Raw genomic sequence first — 10098 nt, 5'->3', positions numbered from 1 at the left:
TCAGCTGGGAGGAGGAAGGGTGGGGTTTGCAGCCTCCCCACTCCTAACCAGAGTGCCCAGCTAGCTGCAAACCCGTTTCCTGCCCCCCCCCCCCACACACACACACACGCGCGCACACACACACACTCTTCTTCAACCCCATCCAAATTGGGCACTCTGGCCAGGAGTGAGGGTTTGCAGCTGACAGGGCATTCCAGCCAGGAGTGGAGAAGCTGCAACCCCACCTACTGCCCTCCCAGCTGGAGTGCCCAGCTGGCTGCAAACGCTTGGGGCAGGGGCTGTGGGTGGGAGGCAAGGGCTGGGGAACTGTAGTGAGGCAGGGGAAGTGAAGGACACCAACAGGGTTGTGTGGGGCATTTAATTTTAACCACAGATTTTGGGATTTTTATCACAGTTTGCAATTTTGCAGTTTTCATCAGAGAATTTGTGATTTTTTTTTTTTATCACGGAAAACGAGGATCCCTGCCAATCAGTTAAGCTTCATACGAGCCATGTTAAACCAATTAGTTTGTAAGGTGCCACCCTGCACTGCCTCTTGCCTGACTTCAGACTAAAACCTCTAACTTTCTCTCATTACCAGCTGGGGATATGATAGTAGCAGAGTGAAACCCTGCCTACGTCCCTTCTTCTCCCCAGTATAAATCATTTTTTGTAAGATTAAAATCTTTTGTGTCCATGGCTGTACCCTCCCAAATGTTGAAACAAGGTTTGAAACAAGCCCAGCAGAGGCATGCAGTTAGTTACCATGAATCATGCACAAGAACAAAGATGCAGTGCAATGTTCATGTATTTGAACTGTGTATGTATGTTGTGTATGTTTATATTTTTAATGAATATCTATGCATGAAGTGCCAAATGAGTGATTATTTACTTGGAATCTTCCCTTTCACCCTTACGCATGTAATTCTTTACATTAGGCACGTTAAACAGATGCGAGAATGGCTTCGTAAGAGTAATGTGGGCTTTATCAACCTTAACATTATCTTTTCTGTTTTATACTGAATTTAAGTAGAATTAAATGCATATAAGCTGAGCAACCTCAAGTGTATAAAAATAAATAATTCTCTCTGACTTTTGAGTCGAGTGAAGTAATACTTTCTCTTTTACCCCTTTTACAGAAATACATGTTTGTGGGATACGTTGGTTGGTCCTGCAAATAGTTTAGTGCACGGTAAGCAAAAACACTCTAACAAAATTGATCAGTTACAGTAAGAAAGGATAATTTAAAAATTTTAAGATGTTTCTGAATTGTTTTTCTTATAAGTTGAACAAATCACATGGATGGCATCAGTTATAAATGTATTTGTAAAGTGTCTTTTACCTTAGCCTTTCTCCATACTACCTTGGAAATTTATTTATTTTAAAAATTGGATTAGATGTTTAGCTGATGTAAATAATAGCTTCATTGACTTCAGTAGAGCTATTTCAATTTACATTGTTTGAGGATCTGCCCCTCTGCAGGTACAATTTACATTACAACTCGCCAGTGGAGAGTATCCATCTACAGTACCCTTCTTTTATTTTAAAATAGATTGAGCACCTCCCTACTTACGTGTATAATATAGCTACTGAAGTAAAGGCTGCATGTTATGCCACACTTGGGCTAGGGACAGACATTCAAAAAGCCTGACCTTAAATTGATTCAATCTTTGCAGGTTAGTCTAATCTGCAGGGATTGAACTGATTTGCAAGTGGATAGCCATTCCCTTTTCAATCTAGAAATGCAGCTACATGCCTGCAGTGGCTCAGGCCAGAACCCCAGAGGTGCTAAAGCAGCCCTTCCTTCTCTTCCACAGGGAAGCTGAGCTGGCAGGGTGGGGAGGAGGCCATGGCCAGGGCCCTGGCAGGCCTGAGTATGACTTAGGAGGGGTTTAAATCCCTACCTTGGCCTGCAGGGTTGGCCAGATGGGGGCATGGCCAGACCTCCAAGGCAGCAGGGGGAGGAGGATGAGGATGGGGAGAGCTGTGCCTGCCACAGCAGCTCCCTGACCGCGGGGAGCAATCCAAGCACACAGCTCCACTGCACAACCCCAGAGGAGAACTCTTTCTCCCCACTTCCCCCCCCCATTTCTCCTCCCTCTCCCCCACTGCCACAGGGTGGGGCGGGGGGTGTTCTGTGCAGTGCTTCCTGGCCCCAGAGGGGGACTTTTCACCCTTGTCTGTCCCCCACCCCCCACTGCAGGGTGGGGAGGGAGGCTCTATGATGTGCTGCCTGGCCCAGCCCAGCCTGAGTGCAGGGGAGTAGCTGTCACTGAGCTGCAGCCACTGAGGATGCCTGTGCCTGTGCAGCCTGGGCCAGCCCTGCTCAGCCCCATCCAAGGCAACTGCATGGCTGGGCAGGCTCACAGGGACAGGGCCCTCCCCAGCGGCTACAGTTCAGTAATGGGGAAGTTGAGCCCTCTCAGTGAGAGCAGCCTGGCCTGGTTTGCATGGGTGGTGGCTGGCCAGGCAGTGGGCTACCTGGGCCGGCTCAGAGATGCCGCAGAGGCTCATGGGTCCACAGCAAGCCCCTGTGGCAGGTAGCTGCTGGGCTCCGAGCCTGCTGGCACCTCCGAGCTGGCCTGGGTTGCATGCCACCCAGCCATCCACTGCCCGTGTGTACTGAGCCAGGCTGCTCTCACTGACAGGGCTTAGCTTCCTTGTCACTGAGCTGCAGCCCACTGAGGAGGACCCCACCTCTGTGGCTCAAGCCAGCTCCACTGTGTGGCTGCCTCGGCCCGGGCTGAGTGGGGCCGGCCTGGGCTGCAGGGGCAGGGCCATCCCCAGTGGCTGTGGCTCAGTGGCAGCCGCAGCCAGGCTGGGCAACACCACCACACAGAGGCTCCCTCGCCATCTTACAGCAGCCTGGGGCAGAGCGGGAGGAAGAGGAAGGGGAAGAGTCCTCCTCCAGCACCACACAGAACCCCCCTCCCCACCCGCAGTGGCAGGTGATGGGGGATGAGGGAGTCTGCTCCCCCAGTGGTGGTGGGGGGCGGGGAATTAACCCCTTCACTTTCCCCTTAGCCTTAATGGAGCCTTGTTGGAATGGCTGAAGTCCCTGCCAGTGAGATGAGGGAGGGAGGTGGAAGATAAACTTCTCCCTCCTGGGCACCTTGACAGGCTGCTGCCCCTCCCCATCCCCTTGCTGCTCTAGCACTAGGGGTTTGGCCAGACGCCATCCCAGCATGGCCCTGATAAGGCGAAGGGAGCAGGATGGGGTGTAATTCCTCCCTCCATCCCTTCTGCCCTTGGAGACTATCCATCCCCCCTGCCTCCACCACTTGCCCGCAGACAGTCAGACCCCAGCTGTGTGGGGGGGGAAGGGGAAGGTGGGAAAAATTAACTCCCTCCTTGCCCAATTTGCCTTAATTGGGGACATGTCTGGCTACATCCCTGCCTCTGCTTGGGCTAGAGAGTGGGGGGGTGGGGTCCAGCCCTGCTTTCTGGAGCAGAGAGCACAGCCCAGTCCAGGGCTGCAGAGCATGCCGGGATGCTGGAGGACTCTGGTTTAACTTAAACCAGGAGGGGGTCTGGGACAGAAGTTCCATAAACCGGTTTGTGCCAAATCAGTTAAGTTGGATATTAAATTCGACCAGGTTTATCCTAAACTTGTTTGGTCATTTTAAAACTGGTTTCTGTGCACTGAACTTTTGTTCTGTTACAGGTTTAAATTGGTTTCTGATCACTTAAACCGGTTTATGTGCATCTTCTGTCCTTAGCCTTAGGGTATAGACAGATGTAACAATTGATGTTGAAAGATACAGCTCTACATTGATATGGTGCATCTAGTATATCTGCATGACTGTAGCCATGCAAGTGCAGTACAAATGCTCCACACTCCAACTTTAACCCTGTTACATTAAGGCTGCTTGCAGATGTTAAGAAACGAAATAAAACGGTGCTTTAAACTCAGTGCGCTCCCACGTTGAGTTCAGCACACACCCAGAAGAGGCAACGTCTTATTTTGACCTGACTCGCCCAACATTTGTATAGATCAGGAGCTTTAATGGGGGGTTTTTGGCACTTTTATCTAATAGCTGATTTACTGTGCTTTAGACAAAAGTGCCAAAAAGCCCACTGAAGCACCCAATCTATTATAGATGCCACAGAGTCGGCTCAAAGCAATGTGCTGCTCCATCCAGTAAAGTGCAGGGGATGGCGTTGTTTTGTTTTTGTTTTGTTTTGTGTTTTTGTCTGCAAGAAGCCTTAGGGTTACAGTTAGGGTGACTTTTGCGAACTTCCATTCCCCAGGGTCATGCCAGGGTAATAGTCACATTATAATAGCTGATGCAGGCTACTGAACAGGAATTCCTCCTCCCCCCTTTAAAACAGTTAAAATGCATCTGTTACATTTGTCTATACCCTTACTTGGGAATCTGGTGGCTTTACTCTTAATTAACTTAAACATAATGAATGTGATTAATTGTACCCTTACTAGAAGGTTACCTCCTTTTTAAGCAGTTGATTAAAAAGCAGTTGGTTAAGTAATCCAACTGCTTAGCTAAGACAGTGGAATCCTTTTAATTTTAAATAACTGTCAGTTACTTTAAAATATTTGCTATTGTGGGTGTCCAACTAAACACCCGAGTACATGATCCTTGCTGTTAGATCAAGTCTCTAGGGCTGGTCTGTGCTGGAAGATTACATCTTAGGGTCTGGCTACGCAACCAAATGCAGGTGTCATTGCAACATGTACAAATACACTGCTAGTTCTGATCTAGGATGGATACCTATAGCAGTAAAGATACGGTGCACTAGTTTCAGCATTGGCTATCAGCAAGATAGCTATGAACTATTCAAATCCAGTACATCCCATCTTTTGTTGGTGTTAATCATTTTAGCTAGCTTAAGTTATTGTTCATATTGCCGCAGATGGTACAATTCATAAAGCTGCTGATTCCTATATCTGTTGCTGTTGTACATTCATTTGGCTTTATAAGTGCTTTAATTCTGAGGCATCACACAGGTGTCTTTTACTGTGATAATTTTCTAAGGCACATTGTTAGTCTATATAGTGATACAGAAATAGTGTTATAAGGTCCTACATATCTGTTTCTACATCAAATTTGCCAAGTGTGCAAACATACTTCATCCCACACTTAATATTCTGAAAGATGCCCATCTCCTTCTCTTGTTGTTTTATATATGTGTTCATCTCAGTACCAGTACAATAACTATGGCCTTTAAAAGGACTCTGTTTATTTGTGTGTGTTTATTTAGTTGGTGTTGGTGTTAATATTATATCATCAGTCATGTTTGTTATAGAAAAATGAAAATCCTATTTGCTAGAGGTCCAGGGTAAGACCACTGCTAAAATCACTACTCCAGGTTAATATATTATGTGCATGGCTTCCGATTCCAATATTTAGAGAATATTTCATTATTTAGGGAACTGCAAATAACATGTACCATCAGAAATGTGTCAGGTTTCAGGTAATGTACAGCATCTGACTTCAGACTCAGCAGTGCAAAAGATGCTGAGCCTTAATTATGTCAACTAAAATCTGTCTTCTATTATAGTCCATATAATAAACTTGTTCTCACAAGTGAAGAACCAAAGGGATGTTCAAGTGAAAATTGACAGGCAACATGGATAAGAGAGAGAACTCATTGTCATAAAATATTGAGGCAAGGATCTTAGCAGAATTAGAGTAATGGTTAATATATCTTTTATGTGGAAAACATACATAGTATCTTGGTAAAACTTAAAAAGATTTGAGAGCATGAGGATTTTTCTCAGAATATAAAATAGCCCATATTTATAGGGATTTAGAAGAACTTTCCCTGTGGGTAAGCTATTACTTACTTGAATTCTTTAGGGCTTTTTGTACCTTCCATGGAAATGTATGGTATTTGCCACTATTACAGATAGGATAAGGAATTAGAGGACCAGTGATTTGATCCTCTGTGACACTGCATATATTTCTGTTGCTGCTGCTGCTTTACTCCATTAGAGCTGAAGAAAAGGTTAACAGTTTCCTTTTGTTCTGGATTTCAGCTTTTGTGTGTCATGATAGTGGGGCAACTGTACTAGCATATGCTCCAAAACATCAGCTTTTATTATCAGGCGGCAGAAAAGGATTTACCTGTGTACTTGATCTTCGACAAAAGCAACAACGACAGCTTTTCCAGAGTCATGATTCTCCAATTAAAGCAATTGCGGTGGATCCTACAGAAGAATATTTTGTTACAGGATCTGCAGAGGGCAACATAAAGGTAATTTAATTTTACCTTAGTAGAGGGAAGTATAATTCCATTCTAGATATTTGGATGAATTCAAATTATTTTGCCAAATACTCAACCAGAATTTTGCTTTGGCAAGCCAAGTGGCTTATCTGTTATGTCTCAACTTCTGTCATCCTTTGTTCAACCTTAACTTTTTGCATTACCTCATTAGTGCTTAACTGGACAACCTTGATTTTTACCTTAATGTTGTCTTCGTATTCAAATAAGAAGTACTACTTTTAATATAAATAATTTGAAAAGGAAAGGAGGTGGTACACTGTTGCTGTCCGACAAAAAAAATAATCAAGCCAAGTAGTCTGGTTTTTCATTAATAAATGAATATTATGAGTAAGTTTGGAGTACCTAAGCATTACTAACATAACAAAATTAATAACGTTATAACATTTTTCAGGTATGGAGTTTATCCACCTTTAATCTTCTCCATACATTTGTCAACGAGCATGCTCGACAGTCCATCTTCAGAAACATTGGGACAGGAGTCATGCAAATTGAAACTGGACCAGCAAATCACATATTCTCCTGTGGAGCTGATGGGACAGTAAAGATGAGAATCTTGCCTGATCGATTTAGCCCATTTAATGAAGTGTTAAAAAATGATGTGAAACTAATGCTGTAATGTTTTTGTCAATACTGTATATAACTTTTCAGAAAATATTTTCCATGGAAGTGGCCAACAAATGTAATGTACAATGATATCTGGTGCCACAAAAAATTGATTTTATGTTAATATTTATTTTCTGAAGCTTTAGTCCCTGATGCACTGATGCCTTAAAGATTAACAGGCTCCTTCAGACTTTGATTTATATTGCCTAAAGTAGAAACTATAAATGACTCTGTAAAATTATATATATATACACATACATATATATTTATAATATACTGAAGATGTTACTGAAGTGTTTCACTTTTTTCCTTTTGTGATAACCTCCGCTCAATGCCTTCAAGCACAATGTCTTCTCATACATGACACCAGTCTTCTCTGAAGCCAGGTCCAAAGGGAAGCCTTACATTACATGTCCCTTTATTGTGGCAACCATAAAAGCTTCTCTAGATATTTCACTTTCACTTTAACTCCTAGTCAACTGGAGTAAGTATTTGCACCTTTTTGACTGGGAATTCAACAAATCTGTTTGGGAAGAAAATACTCATGGTACACCAGGGACTAGCCACACAGAGGTGTTCATATGATGAGCCACTATCGCACTCCCAGTCCTGGAATCCAGGCTTCTTGCCCTGATCTTTCCTTTGACTTAGGGTAGAAGAAACTGAAGGATATTCTGTAATTTTTCTATGTTGTATCTTGAATTACTGCCATCAGGATGGCAGACTTATCTTTTTAAAAGTCTATTTTTAACCCTGAAACACTCCCTTTCAAAAATATTGTAAATATTATGTGGATATCTTCCTAATAAAAATATTTAAAGATGATGTGTGTGAAGCTTTCGTCTTGAACAAACTAACTATGTGAAGGTATTGATCAGAATAAGGAATTTAGATTTTTTTCTTAAAGTGTATTTATTTAAGCACCTGTAAAGAGAAAACAACTAAAAAAATTAATTTTTTTCCAGTGACTTTATTTTAACCCAAAGATACCGAATTTGTTTCCAGCACTTAACTTTTTGCCTAATTTTATTTTTTTTAATAAGCAACAAAATACTTTACTGCTTCAGTTGTATAAAATGTACTCTAGATTTACATATGACATAAAACAATAAAGAATATATATATTGAAGTAAGAGGGTGTCTAGGCTTTATTTGCCAAATGTAAAATTGCATAAATGTTTGACCAAAATATTAAATGCACAAAGCCTTTTAAAACTTTTAAAAATAGCTAAAGCTATTTCTGTGACTATTTTGAGTTATGCTTTTTGTGATTTATTTAAAAATGTAGAAAGCTTGATAAATGCTTGATTTATAAATTGGGTATGAAGCTGACTCTGGTTACTTGAATGCAAACGGTGTAAGTTTTTGCTAAAAGGTATTTTGTGAAATAAATATGACAAAACTATTTAATGTAAAATAAACTCTCAGATTGAGGCCTATGGGCTTAAATAAAGCATAGAAATGAAGGGCTTACAAAATGAACTTTGTAATATTCTCAGGATACTTTTATCTTCAGAGTATAATTGTTTAACAAGATTTTGTAAATTGAATTACGATGATTTTAAATGTGTATTGAGCAAGTTGCAGTGCAAACATTAAGTCGAGGGTTTTTATGCACATGACCTGAACTTACAAATTTGTGCAATAAGAAAATGTGAATATTTTTGCCATGGATAGACCTGTGACAGCATTTCAAAAAAAAATAATACAGCTACTTCCATAATAATGTTTTTAATTTCTTCATCAATGTTCTGTTCCTGGATTGAGACCAAGTACAGTAAAAGACCAGAAAACTCACGGTCTAAAAATGGCACAGCTTTATTGACAACAGATCTGCTCAATGTGTGCATTGTATCTGCTTATTGGCTGCGTTTGTAATACTGCTTGTCATTAGTAAGGTAACAAAATTCAGGGGCTCACCCCTAACAAAATTTAGCTAAAATCCTATAATTTCTATAATTATATGCATTAATTTATGCACCCATTGAAGTCACTAAAATTACCATCATGCAACAGAAGCACTTCAGTATTTGCAAGATCATAACCTGTCTTTATTTTGCAGAACTCGTATTGATGTTCAAGCCATAATATAACTTGACTTTCCAATTCCCAGCTTGGTTTAATACACTGATAGTTGGGGAAAATCCTCATTTCACTTGGAAACTGAGCAGATTTGATATGTGGATGTCATCAAAATGTAAACCTCACTGTCATACTAGTCAATTTTCTAAGTAGAAAGTAGAACTGCACTTTAAACATTTACTTGGCAAATTTATGTGCTTATACCAGAAGAGCAATGTCGGGGAATAATTAAGTGGTGTTTATAGTTAACATAAGCTAATATTAAAATGATGTAAAATCATGATGTATTTATCACCCATCCGTAATCTTTAAAATAAATGATCATGCGGACTCAACCTTCTAGAACACCATTGTTGCTGCTACTTCATTTATCAGTTGTTTCCTGTTGTATAAGGTTTCTTGATATTTGACAGTTTTGATGAGTTAATTTTACTAATCTTACTTTTCTTGTGGTAGTAATGAAATATTTGTATGTTATCTTTTTCTTGTACCTGTGCCTTTTTAAAGGGACACTGTGAACTTAAAATCTAGTCAATAAAATGTGTAGTTATTCCAGATATTGCAGTTAACCTTGATGATCCACTCCCACACCATTTTGTTGCATTTTAACAACCATGTTCTGCTGTTTGTTCTCTCCCTGCTGCTTTGAGACCCAAGCAAATAGTGACATTAACTGAATGTTGTCCAAATTGGTTGATAGGAAGAATCAACTCAGGATGACTGAAGTAGTAGTTGCCCATCTTGTTCCAGTTTGAGTGTCCTTTCTGTACTCTACAAATACAAATAATTTGAGGAGCAAGTGACAAAAGTGGGTTTACATAACCAGTGATAGTTTACTTTTGATTCCTTGATAAAGAATATAAATAGATTTTCATTGAAAAAAATTAAAGGTTCTCACATGTATCCAAGATGGATTGTAGAAAATTTCTATTGGTAAAAGATCTGACCTGAATGGATACAGATTCTCTTCAGAGGTTAACTGAAATGATAATACGTTAGGACAGAAAGATACTTTGAATTGTAGAATAAAATTAAAATCCAGTTTTAGATATCTTTTATAAGGATATGCCTACTGCTTGAAAAAAAAGAATAGTCCTCAGTTGGGAAGAATGTACTCAGATCTGTTGGGTTTTTTGTTGGTATTATGACCTGCTGTTCCCTTAAGTATCAGTGTATGATGCCTATATA

General features: G+C 40.7%; 1 protein-coding gene across 4 annotated transcripts in view; it reads left to right on the top strand.

Moving 5' to 3' along the window:
- The window catches only part of DMXL1 (Dmx like 1), a 135339-nt gene extending 125872 nt beyond the window's left edge, over nucleotides 1–9467 (top strand). For all 4 annotated transcript variants that reach the window (XM_019554955.1, XM_019554953.1, XM_019554954.1 and 1 more), the window contains 3 exons: nucleotides 1119–1171; nucleotides 5978–6195; nucleotides 6617–9467. In XM_019554955.1, the coding sequence (XP_019410500.1) occupies nucleotides 1119–1171; nucleotides 5978–6195; nucleotides 6617–6841 (496 nt within the window). In that variant the 3' untranslated portion in view covers nucleotides 6842–9467. The remainder of the gene's footprint in view (nucleotides 1–1118; nucleotides 1172–5977; nucleotides 6196–6616) is intronic.
- The last annotated feature ends 631 nt before the right edge of the window (nucleotides 9468–10098 follow it).

Source organism: Crocodylus porosus, unplaced genomic scaffold (assembly GCF_001723895.1).
Source record: "Crocodylus porosus isolate Cpor-Errol unplaced genomic scaffold, CroPor_comp1, whole genome shotgun sequence".
Taxonomy (NCBI): domain Eukaryota; kingdom Metazoa; phylum Chordata; order Crocodylia; family Crocodylidae; genus Crocodylus; species Crocodylus porosus.
The sequence above is the reverse complement of the archived record's forward strand: the minus strand, read 5'-3'. Positions and strand labels throughout refer to the sequence as shown.